This window comes from Oncorhynchus mykiss, chromosome 5, assembly GCF_013265735.2.
Source record: "Oncorhynchus mykiss isolate Arlee chromosome 5, USDA_OmykA_1.1, whole genome shotgun sequence".
Classification (NCBI taxonomy): domain Eukaryota; kingdom Metazoa; phylum Chordata; class Actinopteri; order Salmoniformes; family Salmonidae; genus Oncorhynchus; species Oncorhynchus mykiss.
This window is the reverse complement of record NC_048569.1, coordinates 11,373,205-11,395,122: the sequence shown is the minus strand read 5'-3', so window position 1 is coordinate 11,395,122 and position 21,918 is coordinate 11,373,205. Positions and strand designations below refer to the sequence as shown.

Here is a 21,918-nt window from a genome sequence, read left to right as displayed (position 1 = left end):
GGCTATGGAAACCCATTACATAAAGCTCATGATGAACAGTTATTGTGCTGACGTTACTTCCAGGAGCAGTTTGGAACTCAGTAGTTAGTGTTGCAACCGAGGACAGAAGATTTTTACGTGCTATGTGCTTCAGACACTCGTCGGTCCTGTTCTGTGAGCTTGTGTGGCCTACCACTTCGTGGCTGAGCCGTTGTTGCTCCTAGACGTTTCCTCTTCACAATAACAGCACTTACAGAAAGACCGAGGCAGCTCTAGCAGGGCAGAAATGTAAAGAACTGACTTATTGAAAAGGTGGCATCTTATCTTGCCACGTTTAAAGTCCCTGAGCTCTTCAGTAAGGCTATTCTACTTCCAATGTTTGTCTATGGAGATTGCATGGCTGTGTGTTTGATTTTATACACCTGTCAGCAACTAATTTGAAGGTGTGTCCATATACTTTTGTATATATAGTGTATGTCTTTGATGAACACTTCCTGGTTGTGATGAACAGCTAATGAAGGGTTGGGGATGGTAGAAAACAGTGGAGGCTACTGAGGGGAGGACAGCTCATAATAATGGCTGGAATGGAGTGAATGGAACACTTGTGTTTGATACCATTCCATTCACTCCATTCCAGACACTACAGACATTCCACACATCCTCCCCTCAGCAGCCTCCACTGGTGGGAAACAGTGCAGCACTATTCATATAACACCAACTAGTCCCGTGCTCTGGTCCTCAGCCAGCCTTTCACACAGGGACAGACGGGTCATGGAGGAGCTCATTTGTAAAATAAATCCATGGGGATCTGTAGTGGCTCTCTACTGTACTTAAAGGGGAGGGCCTATCTAGGACCGAAGCACAATGATACTGTAGTTGGGTGTCTTCTTAAAGGGGATGCTGGTAGATATTATGCGTCTGCACAACGATTGTCGTTTTAATGGGAATGGCTGTAGAAAAGTGGCAGTTTGGTCTGGGATGAATGATCTGGATAGGTCTGATATCGTGACACAACTAGTGTATTCTGTGTTAGTCTACTTGTGTGTGTAGTGGATTATGTGTACACACCCCATACAAACACTCTTGGAATATTACCATATACTGTATACAGCTCTCAAATAAGACAACGGTGTAAAAGTAAAGCATAAGGGAGGGACTGTGGGCTGGAGTGCAGCACAGTTGGTCAATGCTGTAAAATACGCTATGCTACAACACCAATACAACCACCGGAGTTAGCTTCGAGAGAAAACAAGAAGTTGAACCAAGCATCAAAGTAGACAAACTATCTCTTCTGATTTTGGTGAAATGTTACGACTACACTAAGCTGTTTACAATTAGCTTCAAATGCTAGCTAGGAACCATTGTCATTCCCCAAAAAGGAAACAACAACCAAATAATCATAAGGTAAAAATGCTAACACTAGGCTAAAGCTAGGCTAATGCTAAAATAATGCCAGGCTAACATCCCAGGTAAACTTCACCCTTGAGTCGTCACAGACAGAAAGAAATCAAGCGGAAGCCCTTGTTATCCTCAAAAAGCTGTTAAATAAACACGTTTCTTATTTATTAGATGTGGATTAGGATTAGGATTGGTCCTTTCATTATGATGATGGGGTTATTGATTGAGAGCATTGATTGGAATGACGTCCGCTGCGAGCCTGATTTCCGAGTGTGGGGCTAATGTACGCTGGATTAGTTCTAATCATCCATTAAGAAGTTTGTTCATAGCTTGCTCTTAACCTATAATATGTGAATGCTGGGAGTAACAGTTTTCATATAACACCCGACCACCACAACCAGCACCACACTCAGTCGTCCTCTGCCTCTTCAGTGAAATAATGAGTTTAAATACAACAACTAGTAATCTCTAGAAAATATGGTAAGGAATAGTGTAGCATTACAGTAATTTACTGTATAGCAACAGAATCTACTCTTATTAACAATCCCCATTCATTAACACTTGATCAAAAGGATTTATGTGCATATCTTATAGAACTGTGGTGAATTGTTACACACTGTGATCATACAGGTGATATCATGGTGAGGCGAGGACATCGACCCCGGGGACTTAAGCCATTTTTAGCAGGAAAGCGGAACAACGTTAGACAGTAGTGCTGTTTGGTTGCTTGTCTAACATAAGGCCTCAGCTGATACTAGTGTGTAGCCTGTCGAAACGAAGCCAGAGGCCCCAGGGCTTTGTGGTTCGCTAGAATAGAGCCAAGCCTGTGTCACTGGGTTTGAAGCTTCTTTGGGCTGGCACTGGCCTGTGTGTGTGATTAAAGCCACCAGAAGGAGCAGGGTACCACATCGTCGTGCTTCCCACTTCTCTGTGGTTTCCTTTTGGAGCAGTAGAACAACCACTCTAGCTTCACATATGTTTGCTTGTTGCTGACTAGCCAATGGGTTGCCAGCAAAGACACATTCGGCATAACCCCCTGTGTTTGTTGGGTTGGTTGAAGCGCGTGTGGAGCCAGCTGAGATCAAAGACTAAGAAGTTGGAGCTAGAAACTGCTCTACGGTCAGTTTAGCATTTTTCCACTCTGACGCCACAACACACACACACACACACACACACACACACACACACACACACACACACACACACACACACACACACACACACACACACACACACACACACACACACACACACACACACACACACACACACAGGGACTGGGAAGGGGGTATGTGGTGAGCTTGTGTTAGTGTTCTCACTCTACTAGCCTGGTGGTCCAGTGTGTTAGGGCTCTCTCTCTCTACTAGCCTGGTGGTCCAGTGTGTTAGGGCTCTCTCTCTCTCTACTAGCCTGGTGGTCCAGTGTGTTAGTGTTCTCTTTCTACTAGCCTGGTGGTCCAGTGTGTTAGTGTTCTCACTCTCTACTAGCCTGGTGGTCCAGTGTGTTAGTGTTCTCTCTCTACTAGCCTGGTGGTCCAGTGTGTTAGTGTTCTCTCTCTCTACTAGCCTGGTGGTCCAGTGTGTTAGTGTTCTCTCTCTCTACTAGCCTGGTGGTCCAGTGTGTTAGGGCTCTCTCTCTCTACTAGCCTGGTGGTCCAGTGTGTTAGTGTTATCTCTCTCTACTAGCCTGGTGGTCCAGTGTGTTAGTGTTCTCTCTCTACTAGCCTGGTGGTACAGTGTGTTAGTGTTCTCTCTCTCTACTAGCCTGGTGATCCAGTGTGTTAGTGCTCTAGAAACTGCTCTCTTCAGTGTCATGACAAATATCAACTGCTGATATCAAGATGTATGACATGATAACAACAGGATAGATGGCTACAGTCCATACAGTATGACATGACAACAACAGGATAGATGGCTACAGTCCATACAGTATGACATGATAACAACAGGATAGATGGCTACAGTCCATACAATATGACATGACAACAACAGGATAGATGGCTACAGTCCATACAGTATGACATGACAACAACAGGATAGATGGCTACAGTCCATACAGTATGACATGACAACAACAGGATAGATGGCTACAGTCCATACAGTATGACATGACAACAACAGGATAGATGGCTACAGTCCATACAGTATGACATGACAACAACAGGATAGATGGCTACAGTCCATACAGTATGACATGACAACAACAGGATAGATGGCTACAGTCCATACAGTATGACATGACAACAACAGAATAGATGGCTACAGTCCATACAGTATGACATGACAACAACATAATAGATGGCTACAGTCCATACAGTATGACATGACAACAACAGGATAGATGGCTACAGTCCATACAGTATGACATGACAACAACAGGATAGATGGCTACAGTCCATACAGTATGACATGACAACAACAGAATAGATGGCTACAGTCCATACAGTATGACATGACAACAACAGGATAGATGGCTACAGTCCATACAGTATGACATGACAACAACAGAATAGATGGCTACAGTCCATACAGTATGACATGACAACAACAGGATAGATGTCTACAGTCCATACAGTATGACATGATAACAACAGGATAGATGGCTACAGTCCATACAGTATGACATGACAACAACAGAATAGATGGCTACAGTCCATACAGTATGACATGACAACAACAGGATAGATGTCTACAGTCCATACAGTATGACATGATAACAACAGGATAGATGGCTACAGTCCATACAGTATGAGACAAGTCTCCTCTCTCCCTGCCTCTCTTATTCATACTGGTTGGACTGGTATATCCTTCTTGCTCTCCATCTCTTCTCCTCACACTGACATAAGATCTCCCAGACAATCCCTCTTCCTTTCCACTGGCAATTTTTTTCCACATTTTACATCTTCCCTCCTTCTCCTCTCTTTACTGCTCTTCACCTCTCCTCTCTCCCCCTCTCTTCACCTCTCCTGTCTTATTTTTACCTCTCTTCACCTCTATTCTCCCCTCCTCTTCTCTCCTCACTTCTCCTGTCTTTTCTTCACCTCTATTCTCCTCTTCTCTCCTCACCTCTCCTGTCTTTTCTTCACCTCTATTCTCCTCTCCTCTTCTCTCCTCACCTAACCTCTCCTGTCTTTTCTTCACCTCTATTTTCCTCTCCTCTTCCCTCCTCACCTCTCCTGTCTTCTCCTCTCCTCTCTTCACCTCTCCTGTCTTCTCCTCTCCTCTCCTCTCCTGTCTTCTCCTCTCCTCTCCTCTCCTCTCCTCTCCTCTCCTCTCCTCTCCTCTCCTCTCCTCTCCTCTCCTCATTGGCACCAGGAAGCCCCTGGCCTTAAGCCCCTGAAGGAGTTGAGCCATCTCTGTTATGGCAGGTGATGCATGTATATGCTAGATGAGTTAAGTTGGAATCCAGTTGAGATGAAGTGGGTACATTATGTTACAGTTTCCAGTAAGATAGTATAATCAACCTGTGACCTTATGTGAAATATTTAAAATGCCTGCTAAGAGAGACAGACACACACACAAATAAACACACAGCTATCTCTCTCTCTCATTTTTAACACAGAGCCGGGATTGAATTGACGACATGGTTTCCATGGTAACATGGGTGAGCATGCGGGTCTGCAGCCGAGGTGGGGTGTGTGGCACATGCCTAAGCCTGTCTGTCTGCGCACAGTGTGTGTGTGTGTCTGAGCACAGTGTGTGTGTCTGCGGGAGAGAGCGAGAGAGCGAGAGAGAGTGTGTGTGTATGTGTGTGACTTTGTGTATGTGTGTGTGCCTTCATCAGTATGCAGCTGGGCAGAGTGATGCCGGTACGTCAGGCGCATTCTCAGTGCAGCGGGAAAAATATAAACAAGAAAACGAAGGGAAGGGAAAAAGGGGGAAAGGAAGGGGGAGAGAGATAGAGGACTGAAGGGTGAAATAGAGAGAGGGCTGAAAGGTGAAAGAGAGAGAGGACTGAAAGGTGAAAGAGAGAGAACTGAAGGGTGAAATAGAGAGAGGACTGAAGGGTGAAAGAGAGAGAGAACTGAAGGGTGAAATAGAGAGAGAACTGAAGGGTGAAATAGAGAGAGGACTGAAGGGTGAAAGAGAGAGAGAACTGAAGGGTGAAAGAGAGAGAGGACTGAAGGGTGAAAGATAGAGAGGACTGAAGGGTGAAAGAGAGAGAGGACTGAAGGGTGAAAGAGAGAGAGAACTGAAGGGTGAAATAGAGAGAGGACTGAAAGGTGAAAGAGAGAGAGGACTGAAGGGTGAAAGAGAGAGAGGACTGAAAGGTGAAAGAGAGAGAGAACTGAAGGGTGAAATAGAGAGAGAACTGAAGGGTGAAATAGAGAGATAACTGAAAGGTGAAATAGAGAGAGGACTGAAGGGTGAAACAGAGAGAGAACTGAAGGGTGAAAGAGAGAGAGGACTGAAGGGTGAAAGAGAGAGAGAACTGAAGGGTGAAAGAGAGAGAGAGAACTGAAGGGTGAAAGAGAGAGAGAACTGAAGGGTGAAAGAGAGAGAGGACTGCATCTCACACCCACACAGTCACATTTCACACAAACATATAACGTGCATCTAATGATTTCTATTCTAAAGGTCATTTCAACCATTTAGACCAAAATAAGCAACTGTAAAAGTCTCAAGGAAAAATGCTTATATCTACAATTACAATTAAGTTGAGCACAGCTCTCCCATCTCTGGCTTCAATACGAACGTAGCTTGCTACATGTCCAAGAACACAAAATAAATGCCACCAACAACAGCATGACTTAGAAGTCAAAGTTTCAAGGAAGATAGAAGAATGCTTATGACCTACAATTACAATAGTGTCAAGTCCATCTCATGACCACGAAAACAAAATAACTGGCATCAACAACACAAAGCTAAACATCTCAATTCCTCAGACATAATGTATCATGATGGAGAATGTGATATAACAGTCAAGGAGACTAGTCCTTGGTGGGTTAGAGACCTGGACTTGAATGGGAGTCCATAGAGTTACCATGACATGCAGGAACAATGGTAAACAACGAAACAATGGTGCTTTCAGAATTAGGTGGCGTTTCTCTATAAAGAGACCAGTGTTTAGGCTGATATCCCTGGTGTTTCTGTATAAAGAGACCAGTGTTTAGACTGATATCCCTGGTGTTTCTGTATAAAGAGACCAGTGTTTGGGCTGATATCCCTGGTGTTTCTCTATAAAGAGACCAGTGTTTAGGCTGATATCCCTGGTGTTTCTGTATAAAGAGACCAGTGTTTAGGCTGATATCCCTGGTGTTTCTGTATAAAGAGACCAGTGTTTAGGCTGATATCCCTGGTGTTTCGGTATAAAGAGACCAGTGTTTAGGCTGATATCCCTGGTGTTTCTCTATAAAGAGACCAGTGTTTAGGATGTTATCCCTGGTGTTTCTGTATAAAGAGACCAGTGTTTAGACTGATATCCCTGGTGTTTCTGTATAAAGAGACCAGTGTTTAGACTGATATCCCTGGTGTTTCTCTATAAAGAGACCAGTGTTTAGGCTGATATCCCTGGTGTTTCGGTATAAAGAGACCAGTGTTTAGGCTGATATCCCTGGTGTTTCTGTATAAAGAGACCAGTGTTTAGGCTGATATCCCTGGTGTTTCTGTATAAAGAGACCAGTGTTTAGGCTGATATCCCTGGTGTTTCTGTATAAAGAGACCAGTGTTTAGGCTGATATCCCTGGTGTTTCTGTATAAAGAGACCAGTGTTTAGGCTGATATCCCTGGTGTTTCTGTATAAAGAGACCAGTGTTTAGGCTGATATCCCTGGTGTTTCTGTATAAAGAGACCAGTGTTTAGGATGTTATCCCTGGTGTTTCTGTATAAAGAGACCAGTGTTTAGGCTGATATCCCTGGTGTTTCTCTATAAAGAGACCAGTGTTTAGGCTGATATCCCTGGTGTTTCTCTATAAAGAGACCAGTGTTTAGGCTGATATCCCTGGCGTTTCGGTATAAAGAGACCAGTGTTTAGGCTGATATCCCTGGTGTTTCTGTATAAAGAGACCAGTGTTTAGGCTGATATCCCTGGTGTTTCTGTATAAAGAGACCAGTGTTTAGGCTGATATCCCTGGTGTTTCTGTATAAAGAGACCAGTGTTTAGGCTGATATCCCTGGTGTTTCTCTATAAAGAGACCAGTGTTTAGGCTGATATCCCTGGTGTTTCTGTATAAAGAGACCAGTGTTTAGGCTGATATCCCTGGTGTTTCTCTATAAAGAGACCAGTGTTTAGGATGTTATCCCTGGTGTTTCTGTATAAAGAAACCAGTGTTTAGACTGATATCCCTGGTGTTTCTATATAAAGAGACCAGTGTTTAGACTGATATCCCTGGTGTTTCTCTATAAAGAGACCAGTGTTTAGGATGTTATCCCTGGTGTTTCTGTATAAAGAGACCAGTGTTTAGGCTGATATCCCTGGTGTTTCTGTATAAAGAGACCAGTGTTTAGGATGTTATCCCTGGTGTTTCTGTATAAAGAGACCAGTGTTTAGGATGTTATCCCTGGTGTTTCTGTATAAAGAGACCAGTGTTTAGGCTGATATCCCTGGTGTTTCTGTATAAAGAGACCAGTGTTTAGGCTGATATCCCTGGTGTTTCTGTATAAAGAGACCAGTGTTTAGGCTGATATCCCTGGTGTTTCTGTATAAAGAGACCAGTGTTTAGGCTGATATCCCTGGTGTTTCTGTATAAAGAGACCAGTGTTTAGGCTGATATCCCTGGTGTTTCTCTATAAAGAGACCAGTGTTTAGGCTGATATCCCTGGTGTTTCTGTATAAAGAGACCAGTGTTTAGGCTGATATCCCTGGTGTTTCTGTATAAAGAGACCAGTGTTTAGGCTGATATCCCTGGTGTTTCTGTATAAAGAGACCAGTGTTTAGGCTGATATCCCTGGTGTTTCTGTATAAAGAGACCAGTGTTTAGGCTGATATACCTGGTGTTTCTCTATAAAGAGACCAGTGTTTAGGCTGATATCCCTGGTGTTTCTGTATAAAGAGACCAGTGTTTAGGCTGATATTCCTGGTGTTTCTGTATAAAGAGACCAGTGTTTAGGCTGATATCCCTGGTGTTTCTGTATAAAGAGACCAGTGTTTAGGCTGATATCCCTGGTGTTTCTGTATAAAGAGACCAGTGTTTAGGCTGATATCCCTGGTGTTTCTGTATAAAGAGACCAGTGTTTAGGCTGATATTCCTGGTGTTTCGGTATAAAGAGACCAGTGTTTAGGCTGATATCCCTGGTGTTTCGGTATAAAGAGACCAGTGTTTAGGCTGATATCCCTGGTGTTTCGGTATAAAGAGACCAGTGTTTAGGCTGATATCCCTGGTGTTTCTGTATAAAGAGACCAGTGTTTAGGATGTTATCCCTGGTGTTTCTGTATAAAGAGACCAGTGTTTAGGCTGATATCCCTGGTGTTTCTGTATAAAGAGACCAGTGTTTAGGCTGATATCCCTGGTGTTTCTGTATAAAGAGACCAGTGTTTAGGCTGATATCCCTGGTGTTTCTGTATAAAGAGACCAGTGTTTAGGCTGATATCCCTGGTGTTTCGGTATAAAGAGACCAGTGTTTAGGCTGATATCCCTGGTGTTTCTGTATAAAGAGACCAGTGTTTAGGCTGATATCCCTGGTGTTTCTGTATAAAGAGACCAGTGTTTAGGCTGATATCCCTGGTGTTTCTGTATAAAGAGACCAGTGTTTAGGCTGATATCCCTGGTGTTTCTGTATAAAGAGACCAGTGTTTAGGCTGATATCCCTGGTGTTTCTGTATAAAGAGACCAGTGTTTAGGCTGATATCCCTGGTGTTTCTGTATAAAGAGACCAGTGTTTAGGCTGATATCCCTGGTGTTTCTGTATAAAGAGACCAGTGTTTAGGCTGATATCCCTGGTGTTTCTCTATAAAGAGACCAGTGTTTAGGATGTTATCCCTGGTGTTTCTGTATAAAGAGACCAGTGTTTAGACTGATATCCCTGGTGTTTCTGTATAAAGAGACCAGTGTTTAGACTGATATCCCTGGTGTTTCTGTATAAAGAGACCAGTGTTTAGGCTGATATCCCTGGTGTTTCTGTATAAAGAGACCAGTGTTTAGGATGTTATCCCTGGTGTTTCTGTATAAAGAGACCAGTGTTTAGGATGTTATCCCTGGTGTTTCTGTATGAAGAGACCAGTGTTTAGGCTGATATCCCTGGTGTTTCTGTATAAAGAGACCAGTATTTAGGCTGATATCCCTGGTGTTTATGTATAAAGAGACCAGTGTTTAGGCTGATATCCCTGGTGTTTCTGTATAAAGAGACCAGTGTTTAGGCTGATATCCCTGGTGTTTCTGTATAAAGAGACCAGTGTTTAGGCTGATATCCCTGGTGTTTCTCTATAAAGAGACCAGTGTTTAGGCTGATATCCCTGGTGTTTCTCTATAAAGAGACCAGTGTTTAGGCTGATATCCCTGGTGTTTCTGTATAAAGAGACCAGTGTTTAGGCTGATATCCCTGGTGTGTTTCTGTATAAAGAGACCAGTGTTTAGGCTGATATCCCTGGTGTTTCTGTATAAAGAGACCAGTGTTTAGGCTGATATCCCTGGTGTTTCTGTATAAAGAGACCAGTGTTTAGACTGATATCCCTGGTGTTTCTGTATAAAGAGACAAGTGTTTAGGCTGATATCCCTGGTGTTTCTGTATAAAGAGACCAGTGTTTAGGCTGATATCCCTGGTGTTTCTGTATAAAGAGACCAGTATTTAGGCTGATATCCCTGGTGTTTCTGTATAAAGAGACCAGTGTTTAGACTGATATCCCTGGTGTTTCTGTATAAAGAGACCAGTGTTTAGGCTGATATCCCTGGTGTTTCTGTATAAAGAGACCAGTGTTTAGACTGATATCCCTGGTGTTTCTCTATAAAGAGACCAGTGTTTAGGCTGATATCCCTGGTGTTTCTGTATAAAGAGACCAGTGTTTAGGCTGATATCCCTGGTGTTTCTGTATAAAGAGACCAGTGTTTAGGCTGATATCCCTGGTGTTTCGGTATAAAGAGACCAGTGTTTAGGCTGATATCCCTGGTGTTTCTGTATAAAGAGACCAGTGTTTAGACTGATATCCCTGGTGTTTCGGTATAAAGAGACCAGTGTTTAGGCTGATATCCCTGGTGTTTCTGTATAAAGAGACCAGTGTTTAGACTGATATCCCTGGTGTTTCTGTATAAAGAGACCAGTGTTTAGGCTGATATCCCTGGTGTGTTTCTGTATAAAGAGACCAGTGTTTAGGCTGATATCCCTGGTGTTTCTGTATAAAGAGACCAGTGTTTAGACTGATATCCCTGGTGTTTCTGTATAAAGAGACCAGTGTTTAGGATGTTATCCCTGGTGTTTCTCTATAAAGACACCAGTGTTTAGGCTGATATCCCTGGTGTTTCTGTATAAAGAGACCAGTGTTTAGGATGTTATCCCTGGTGTTTCTCTATAAAGAGACCAGTGTTTAGGCTGATATCCCTGGTGTTTCTGTATAAAGAGACCAGTGTTTAGGCTGATATCCCTGGTGTTTCTGTATAAAGAGACCAGTGTTTAGGCTGATATCCCTGGCGTTTCTGTATAAAGAGACCAGTGTTTAGGCTGATATCCCTGGTGTTTCTCTATAAAGAGACCAGTGTTTAGGCTGATATCCCTGGTGTTTCTCTATAAAGAGACCAGTGTTTAGGCTGATATCCCTGGTGTTTCTGTATAAAGAGACCAGTGTTTAGGCTGATATCCCTGGTGTTTCTGTATAAAGAGACCAGTGTTTAGGCTGATATCCCTGGTGTTTCTGTATAAAGAGACCAGTGTTTAGGCTGATATCCCTGGTGTTTCTGTATAAAGAGACCAGTGTTTAGGCTGATATCCCTGGTGTTTCTGTATAAAGAGACCAGTGTTTAGGCTGATATCCCTGGTGTTTCTCTATAAAGAGACCAGTGTTTAGGCTGATATCCCTGGTGTTTCTGTATAAAGAGACCAGTGTTTAGGCTGATATCCCTGGTGTTTCTCTATAAAGAGACCAGTGTTTAGGCTGATATCCCTGGTGTTTCTGTATAAAGAGACCAGTGTTTAGGCTGATATCCCTGGTGTTTCTGTATAAAGAGACCAGTGTTTAGGCTGATATCCCTGGTGTTTCTGTATAAAGAGACCAGTGTTTAGGCTGATATCCCTGGTGTTTCTGTATAAAGAGACCAGTGTTTAGGCTGATATCCCTGGTGTTTCTGTATAAAGAGACCAGTGTTTAGGCTGATATCCCTGGTGTTTCTGTATAAAGAGACCAGTGTTTAGGCTGATATCCCTGGTGTTTCTGTATAAAGAGACCAGTGTTTAGGCTGATATCCCTGGTGTTTCTGTATAAAGAGACCAGTGTTTAGGCTGATATCCCTGGTGTTTCTGTATAAAGAGACCAGTGTTTAGGCTGATATCCCTGGTGTTTCTGTATAAAGAGACCAGTGTTTAGGCTGATATCCCTGGTGTTTCTGTATAAAGAGACCAGTGTTTAGGCTGATATCCCTGGTGTTTCTGTATAAAGAGACCAGTGTTTAGGATGTTATCCCTGGTGTTTCTGTATAAAGAGACCAGTGTTTAGGCTGATATCCCTGGTGTTTCTGTATAAAGAGACCAGTGTTTAGGATGTTATCCCTGGTGTTTCTGTATAAAGAGACCAGTGTTTAGGCTGATATCCCTGGTGTTTCTGTATAAAGAGACCAGTGTTTAGGCTGATAACCCTGGTGTTTCTGTATAAAGAGACCAGTGTTTAGGCTGATATCCCTGGTGTTTCTGTATAAAGAGACCAGTGTTTAGGCTGATATCCCTGGTGTTTCTGTATAAAGAGACCAGTGTTTAGGTTGATATCCCTGGTGTTTCTGTATAAAGAGACCAGTGTTTAGGCTGATATCCCTGGTGTTTCTGTATAAAGAGACCAGTGTTTAGGCTGATATCCCTGGTGTTTCTGTATAAAGAGACCAGTGTTTAGGCTGATATCCCTGGTGTTTCTGTATAAATAGACCAGTGTTTAGGCTGATATCCCTGTTGTTTCGGTATAAAGAGACCAGTGTTTAGGCTGATATCCCTGGTGTTTCTGTATAAAGATACCAGTGTTTAGGCTGATATCCCTGGTGTTTCTGTATAAAGAGACCAGTGTTTAGGCTGATAACCCTGGTGTTTCTGTATAAAGAGACCAGTGTTTAGGCTGATATCCCTGGTGTTTCTGTATAAAGAGACCAGTGTTTAGGCTGATATCCCTGGTGTTTCTGTATAAAGAGACCAGTGTTTAGGCTGATATCCCTGGTGTTTCTGTATAAAGAGACCAGTGTTTAGGCTGATATCCCTGGTGTTTCTGTATAAATAGACCAGTGTTTAGGCTGATATCCCTGTTGTTTCGGTATAAAGAGACCAGTGTTTAGGCTGATATCCCTGGTGTTTCTGTATAAAGATACCAGTGTTTAGGCTGATATCCCTGGTGTTTCTGTATAAAGAGACCAGTGTTTAGACTGATATCCCTGGTGTTTCTGTATGAAGAGACCAGTGTTTAGGCTGATATCCCTGGTGTTTCTGTATAAAGAGACCAGTGTTTAGGCTGATATCCCTGGTGTTTTGGTATAAAGAGACCAGTGTTTAGGCTGATATCCCTGGTGTTTCTCTATGAAGAGACCAGTGTTTAGGATGTTATCCCTGGTGTTTCTCTATAAAGAGACCAGGGTTTAGGCTGATATCCCTGGTGTTTCTCTATAAAGAGACCAGTGTTTAGGCTGATATCCCTGGTGTTTCGGTATAAAGAGACCAGTGTTTAGGCTGATATCCCTGGTGTTTCTGTATAAAGAGACCAGTGTTTAGGCTGATATCCCTGGTGTTTCTGTATAAAGAGACCAGTGTTTAGGCTGATATCCCTGGTGTTTCTGTATAAAGAGACCAGTGTTTAGGCTGATATCCCTGGTGTTTCTGTATAAAGAGACCAGTGTTTAGGCTGATATCCCTGGTGTTTCTGTATAAAGAGACCAGTGTTTAGGCTGATATCCCTGGTGTTTCTGTATAAATAGACCAGTGTTTAGGCTGATATCCCTGTTGTTTCGGTATAAAGAGACCAGTGTTTAGGCTGATATCCCTGGTGTTTCTGTATAAAGATACCAGTGTTTAGGCTGATATCCCTGGTGTTTCTGTATAAAGAGACCAGTGTTTAGACTGATATCCCTGGTGTTTCTGTATAAAGAGACCAGTGTTTAGGCTGATATCCCTGGTGTTTCTGTATAAAGAGACCAGTGTTTAGGCTGATATCCCTGGTGTTTTGGTATAAAGAGACCAGTGTTTAGGCTGATATCCCTGGTGTTTCTCTATGAAGAGACCAGTGTTTAGGATGTTATCCCTGGTGTTTCTCTATAAAGAGACCAGGGTTTAGGCTGATATCCCTGGTGTTTCTCTATAAAGAGACCAGTGTTTAGGCTGATATCCCTGGTGTTTCGGTATAAAGAGACCAGTGTTTAGGCTGATATCCCTGGTGTTTCTGTATAAAGAGACCAGTGTTTAGGCTGATATCCCTGGTGTTTCTGTATAAAGAGACCAGTGTTTAGGCTGATATCCCTGGTGTTTCTGTATAAAGAGACCAGTGTTTAGGCTGATATTCCTGGTGTTTCTGTATAAAGAGACCAGTGTTTAGGCTGATATCCCTGGTGTTTCTGTATAAAGAGACCAGTGTTTAGGCTGATATCCCTGGTGTTTCTGTATAAAGAGACCAGTGTTTAGGCTGATATCCCTGGTGTTTCTGTATAAAGAGACCAGTGTTTAGGCTGATATCCCTGGTGTTTCTGTATAAAGAGACCAGTGTTTAGGCTGATATCCCTGTTGTGTTTCTGTATAAAGAGACCAGTGTTTAGGCTGATATCCCTGGTGTTTCTGTATAAAGAGACCAGTGTTTAGGCTGATATCCCTGGTGTTTCTGTATAAAGAGACCAGTGTTTAGGCTGATATCCCTGGTGTTTCTCTATAAAGAGACCAGTGTTTAGGCTGATATCCCTGGTGTTTCGGTATAAAGAGACCAGTGTTTAGGCTGATATCCCTGGTGTTTCTGTATAAAGAGACCAGTGTTTAGGCTGATATCCCTGGTGTTTCTGTATAAAGAGACCAGTGTTTGGGCTGATATCCCTGGTGTTTCTGTATAAAGAGACCAGTGTTTAGGCTGATATTCCTGGTGTTTCTGTATAAAGAGACCAGTGTTTAGGCTGATATCCCTGGTGTTTCTGTATAAAGAGACCAGTGTTTAGGCTGATATCCCTGGTGTGTTTCTGTATAAAGAGACCAGTGTTTAGGCTGATATCCCTGGTGTTTCTGTATAAAGAGACCAGTGTTTAGGCTGATATCCCTGGTGTTTCTGTATAAAGAGACCAGTGTTTAGGCTTATATCCCTGGTGTTTCTCTATAAAGAGACCAGTGTTTAGGCTGATATCCCTGGTGTTTCGGTATAAAGAGACCAGTGTTTAGGCTGATATCCCTGGTGTTTCTGTATAAAGAGACCAGTGTTTAGGCTGATATCCCTGGTGTTTCTGTATAAAGAGACCAGTGTTTAGGCTGATATCCCTGGTGTTTCTGTATAAAGAGACCAGTGTTTAGGCTGATATCCCTGGTGTTTCTGTATAAAGAGACCAGTGTTTAGGCTGATATTCCTGGTGTTTCTGTATAAAGAGACCAGTGTTTAGGCTGATATCCCTGGTGTTTCTGTATAAAGAGACCAGTGTTTAGGCTGATATCCCTGGTGTTTCTGTATAAAGAGACCAGTGTTTAGGCTGATATCCCTGGTGTTTCTGTATAAAGAGACCAGTGTTTAGGCTGATATCCCTGGTGTTTCTGTATAAAGAGACCAGTGTTTAGGCTGATATCCCTGGTGTTTCTGTATAAAGAGACCAGTGTTTAGGCTGATATCCCTGGTGTTTCGGTATAAAGAGACCAGTGTTTAGGCTGATATCCCTGGTGTTTCTGTATAAAGAGACCAGTGTTTAGGCTGATATCCCTGGTGTTTCTGTATAAAGAGACCAGTGTTTAGGCTGATATCCCTGGTGTTTCTGTATAAAGAGACCAGTGTTTAGGCTGATATCCCTGGTGTTTCTGTATAAAGAGACCAGTGTTTAGGCTGATATCCCTGGTGTTTCTCTATAAAGAGGCCAGTGTTTAGGCTGATATCCCTGGTGTTTCTGTATAAAGAGACCAGTGTTTAGGCTGATATCCCTGGTGTTTCGGTATAAAGAGACCAGTGTTTAGGCTGATATCCCTGGTGTTTCTGTATAAAGAGACCAGTGTTTAGGCTGATATCCCTGGTGTTTCTGTATAAAGAGACCAGTGTTTAGGCTGATATCCCTGGTGTTTCTGTATAAAGAGACCAGTGTTTAGGCTGATATCCCTGGTGTTTCTGTATAAAGAGACCAGTGTTTAGGCTGATATCCCTGGTGTTTCTGTATAAAGAGACCAGTGTTTAGGCTGATATCCCTGGTGTTTCTGTAAAAAGAGACCAGTGTTTAGGCTGATATCCCTGGTGATGCTCTATAAAGGGGCCAGTGTTTAGGCTGATATCCCTGGTGTTTCTGTATAAAGAGACCAGTGTTTAGGCTGATATCCCTGGTGTTTCTGTATAAAGAGACCAGTGTTTAGGCTGATATCCCTGGTGTTTCTCTATAAAGAGACCAGTGTTTAGGCTGATATCCCTGGTGTTTCGGTATAAAGAGACCACTGTTTAGGCTGATATCCCTGGTGTTTCGGTATAAAGAGACCAGTGTTTAGACTGATATCCCTGGTGTTTCGGTATAAAGAGACCAGTGTTTAGGCTGATATCCCTGGTGTTTCTGTATAAAGAGACCAGTGTTTAGACTGATATTCCTGGTGTTTCTGTACAAAGAGACCAGTGTTTAGGCTGATATCCCTGGTGTTTCTGTACAAAGAGACCAGTGTTTAGGCTGGTCTCTCTATCTGTACCTAGAAAATCCCTCCGTCCCCATCTGAACAACAAGGTGGCTGATTGTGGTCAAAGAGGATTAGATAACTCAAACACACACATTTGGGAGACAGAGAGAGAGAGAGAGAGGACAGGGGCACATACTGTACATTAACACAGTCAGTACAGAAACACACACACACACACACACACACACACACACATACACACACACACACACACACACACACACACACACACACACACACACACACCACAGTTCTGTAAGCATGAGGGCATGAAAAAAAGAGGGAACATGTAATTGTTGATGACAGACTGTGCAGGTGCTTTAAGAAATGACAACAATGTCCAAACACTAGGTGAGGAAAGGAGATACCTCGTCAGTTGCACAACTGAATGCATGCCCTATGAATCAGAGAGGTTCGGGGTGCTGCCTTAATCCACATCATCAGTGCCCAGGGAGCAGGTGTTCTAGGGGTTAACTACCTTGCTCAAAGGCAAAACGACAGATTTTTCCACCTTGCCGGCTTGGGGATTCAAACAAGCAACCTTTTGGGTTGCTGTCCCAGCGCTCTAACCGCTAGGCTACCTGCTACACTTGTGGTGCACAAAGAGCCTACACAGACAGAGAAACAGGAAGTATTATACAGAAATTAAAGGTTAACAATAAACTCTACCACTGACTGTTAATGACAGAATTGTATATTTAATAAGTAGGGTCATGGGACTATCTGGTCCACGTGTGGACATTTGATAAGAGCATGGTGCTAACAAGGTCATGGGTTCAATGCTCGCAGAGATCACATACACGTGCAACAAAATGTCTGAACTCTCTGTAATGTAAGTTGCTTTGCATTAAAGTGTCTTCTAAGTGGCGTGACGGGCATCTCCAGTTGTGTCTACACATCGGTCCAATGACCTTTAGTCTAGCAGCACACACACACAGCTATAAAAACATTGGTCTGTATGTATCTTCCAATCTGACTAATACAAGGTGTTGCATTGATATATATATATATATATATATATATATATATATATATATATATATATATATATGTGTGTGTTTCTGTATTTAAAACATGGAAACACATCTCACCATACACACGGCTGCTACTTTCAGCATCTGGATGTCCCACAGCAATGACATCCAAACACACACACACACACACACACACACACACACACACACACACACACACACACACACACACACACACACACACACACACACACAAACAGACGGCATCCCTCGCTGGAATAACAACAGATACACATACTGGAATAACAACAGATACACATACTGGAATAACAACAGATACACATACTGGAATAACAACATATACACACTCTGGAATAACAACATATACACATACTGGAATAACAACATATACACATCCTGGAATAACAACAGTTGTGTGCAAGCTAGAGGTCAAACCAGAACCTAATAAAAACAGCAACAAGCCTTCTTTACACACACATTCTCTCAGACACAGTTCCCTAGAAGATGTACACACACACACCGTGACAAACAGGTTCCTGGTACTCACACAGAAACACATTATGCTGTCCCTCATTCCTCATCGAGACGGTCGAGCATACTGATGACATCACAATGTTATCAGCTGGAGAAGTCTCCGGAGCCATGGCAGAGAGCAGAGCAGTATGCTGCTAACGCTAGGCTAACGCTAGCCCCCTTAGGTTCCCTATCCAGCACGTACATTTACTGTAGCCTGCCTACCGTGTGTACAAAACATCTGCCTGAGACTGGCTCCCTGCGACTGACATTTTGGATCTAAGCGAGCTTTCCAAGAGCCTGCCTGCATGCTGCTACTGTAGCTGAGAAACTGTGGGGCAGCTTGTCTGACTTAGCTGCTCCCAGGGCAGAGCACACAGCTAAACAATAAATTGAACATTTACTCATGGGAGTACATAACCTAGACATAAGAGATGTACACTTGGAGATTCGAGCTACCTAAAAGCATCAACAAGCAACCACATGTAAAGGACTGAGTAGGAAGTGGTATAACCCAAGACAGCAGTGCTGTAAGCATGTTCATATTAACAATGGGAATCAACCTGAAACACAATTTTAACAATGGTATTCAACCTGAAACACCCATATAAACAAAGGGATTCAACCTGATACACCCAAATTAACAATGGGATTCAACCTGATACACCCATATTAACAATGTGATTCAACCTGATACACCCATATTAACAATGGGATTCAACCTGATACACCAAAATTAACAATGGGATTCAACCTGATACACCCATATTAACAATGGGATTCAACCTGATACACCCATATAAACAATGGGATTCAACCTGATACACCCATATTAACAATGGAATTCAACCTGATACACCCATATTAACAATGTGATTCAACCTCACACACCCATATTAACAATTGGGATTCAACCTGAAACACCCATATAAACAATGGGATTCAACCAGAAACCCCCATTTTAACAAAGGGATTCAACCTGAAACACCCATTTTAACAAAGGGATTCAACCTGAAACACCCATTTTAACAAAGGGATTCAACCTGAAACACCCATTTTAACAAAGGGATTCAACCTGAAACACCCATTTTAACAAAGGGATTCAACCTGAAACACCCATTTTAACAAAGGGATTCAACCTGAAACACCCATTTTAACAAAGGGATTCAACCTGGAACACCCATTTTAACAAAGGGATTCAACCTGAAACACCCATTTTAACAAAGGGATTCAACCTGAAACACCCATTTTAACAAAGGGATTCAACCTGAAACACCCATTTTAACAAAGGGATTCAACCTGGAACACCCATTTTAACAAAGGGATTCAACCTGAAACACCCATTTTAACAAAGGGATTCAACCTGAAACACCCATTTTAACAAAGGGATTCAACCAGCAGTATTACTGTTTTCTGCTTTCCAACAAACCTCATCCTCTGCATGATAGTCAACAATATGTCCACCTGTAACCTTCATATCTGTCATGTGACTGTGGACAAGAAGAGAACAGCTCATAGGTGAAAGGTACTGACTGAGTGCAGTGCAGTTGTACTAGGAACTATTTGTTAACTCATAGATTAAATTAAGTTCTGTGAATATTTTGTCTGGTACACTAAATGAGCACTGCGTATATGGGTGCAGTAATATCATATGGGTGGTGTAGTAATTTCATATGGGTGATGTAGTAATATCATATGGGTGGTGTAGTAATATCATATGGGTGGTGTAATATCATATGGGTGGTGTAGTAATATCATATGGGTGGTGTAGTAATATCATATGGGTGGTGTAATATCATATGGGTGGTGTAATATCATATGGGTGGTGTTGTAATATCATATGGGTGGTGTGATATCATATGGGTGGTGTAGTAATATCATGTGGGTGGTGTAGTAATATCATATGGGTGGTGTAGTAATATAATATGGGTGGTATAGTAATATCATATGGGTGGTCAAGTAATATCATATGGGTGGTGTAGTAATATCATATGGGTGGTGTAGTAATATCATATGGGTGGTGTAGTAATATCATGTGGGTGCTGAAGTAATATCATATGGGTGGTCGGTTAATATCATATGGGTGATGCTGTAATATCCTATAGAAGCGGTAATATCATATGGGTGGTACAGTAATATCATATGGGTAATTAGCTAATATTATATGGGTGGTGAGGTAATATCATATTGGTTGTGTTGTAATATAATATGGGTGGTATGATATCATAAGGGTGGTGTAATACCATATGGGTGGTGTGATATCATATGGGTGGTGTAATAGCATATGGGTGGTGTATTATCATATGGGTGGTGTAATACCATATGGGTGGTGTGATATCATATGGGTGGCGTAATATCATATGGGTGGTGTAATATCATATGGGTGGTGAAAAAATATCATATGGGTGGTGTGATATCATATGGGTGGTGTAGTGATATCATATGGGTGGTGTAATATCATATGGGTGGTGTAATATCATATGGGTGGTGTGATATCATATGGGTGGTGTAATATTATATGGGTGGTGTAATATCATATGCATATGCTATTATTAACGGTCAGATTTTTTACTTGAGTTATAACCTTCGGCTGTAGTTGTGTTATGTTGTCTATCTCATGATGGTGCTGATGTTCTTTATATCTAAGTGTTTAACTGGGCTCAGAAAGAGGAAGGTGACTGGGCACTTACGATCACACTCTGTGTCCTCCTCTCCATCCCACTTTAAGACATAGACCTTGGTCCCAGACCCTGTAGGTCTACTGTAAAAGCTCTATCTCAAAACTAAATCCACTACCCAACGCCATGCCCACAGACCTATGGCAGTTCACCCAGTTCACCCATTGTCTAGATCGTCTGAGTAGTAACAATTAGTTAGATAGTGGTGTTGTCTAGATAGTCTTAGTAGTAATAATTAGGTAGATAGTGGTCCTACCTTGGTGGAGGCCATCTCGCTGACAGAGTGTCTGGTCTGCAGGGTCTCCAGCTGGTCCAGGCACCAGTCCAGCTCCTCCAGCGTCTCTGTGGCCAGCTTCTGGTAGGCCTCCTCTGGAGGGGGGAGACAGGGGTCGGAGGAAAGGGGAATAGGGGGTAGGGGAACGGGGACAGGTAGGGATGGTGAGTGGTGGTGGTCAGTTTTGAGGCGTTTGACAGGGGTGTGCGACGTCATCTCTTGCGTTTCGTCAGTGGTGATGCCATAGACGAGTGCAATGCCCGGGTTGCCTGAGTGGATGCATAGGTGACTCTTCATGGTTAGAGGGGCTTGAAGAGCAAAACGTGTCTACGGTGATGATAGCTTCCCCACAGAGATATTGAACAGGGGAAAATACTTGTCTCTGAGATGGTCTCTGGCTGTAGCTAAGTATCTTTCATAAGTGTCAACAATCACCCTTCAGTCCCTCTCTCAGTCCTCCAGAGAGTAGTTACAGTAGTAGTAGAAGTAGTTATAGAATCCCAAGAAGAGAAAGTTCCACAGAGTGTAGTTCTGGTATCGACAATGGACCATTCTACAATCCAGAGTGAGATGTTTTAGAATCCACAACATACAGTTCTAGAATCCACAGTTCTAACATCTAGGGGAAGTTCCACAGTGTCACACTAGAACGAGTCCAGCCTTGCAAAAGCCCTGATGGGAAAGCACAGCAAAGCTGCCCCCATGCTCCACGAGCTGAAAACAAAAAAACACACATGGAATCCAACGCCTACACGAAAATCTTTCGACGGTCCGGACAGAGTTGTGCTCTCTCCAACCCAGAGGATTCCCAGATTTGGGATAGCAGGAAAATCCGTCTCACATCTCTACACGATCAACACTCTTCCCAGGGATATCCAGAAGGAAAAAAAGGAAAACTTCTTCAGCCTACCGTGATGAGGAGTCAACGACAAAGGAGAAGTCTAAGACAAAGCCAAGACCCCCCTTCCAAACACACACACACACACACACACACACACACACACACACACACACACACACACACACACACACACACACCTCCTCTAAAGACAGAGAACCACATTTGTAGCCCACAGACACACACACACACACACACACACACACACACACACACACACACACACACACACACACACAGAGAGCCACGG

General features: G+C 42.7%; 1 protein-coding gene across 9 annotated transcripts in view; it reads right to left on the bottom strand.

The window, feature by feature from the left end:
* Positions 1-21,918, bottom strand: part of LOC110523188 (cAMP-specific 3',5'-cyclic phosphodiesterase 4D) — a 392,833-nt gene that overhangs the window by 23,811 nt on the left and 347,104 nt on the right. For all 9 annotated transcript variants that reach the window (XM_036976772.1, XM_036976773.1, XM_036976775.1 and 6 more), the window contains one exon: positions 20,753-20,865. In XM_036976772.1, the coding sequence (XP_036832667.1) occupies positions 20,753-20,865 (113 nt within the window). The remainder of the gene's footprint in view (positions 1-20,752; positions 20,866-21,918) is intronic.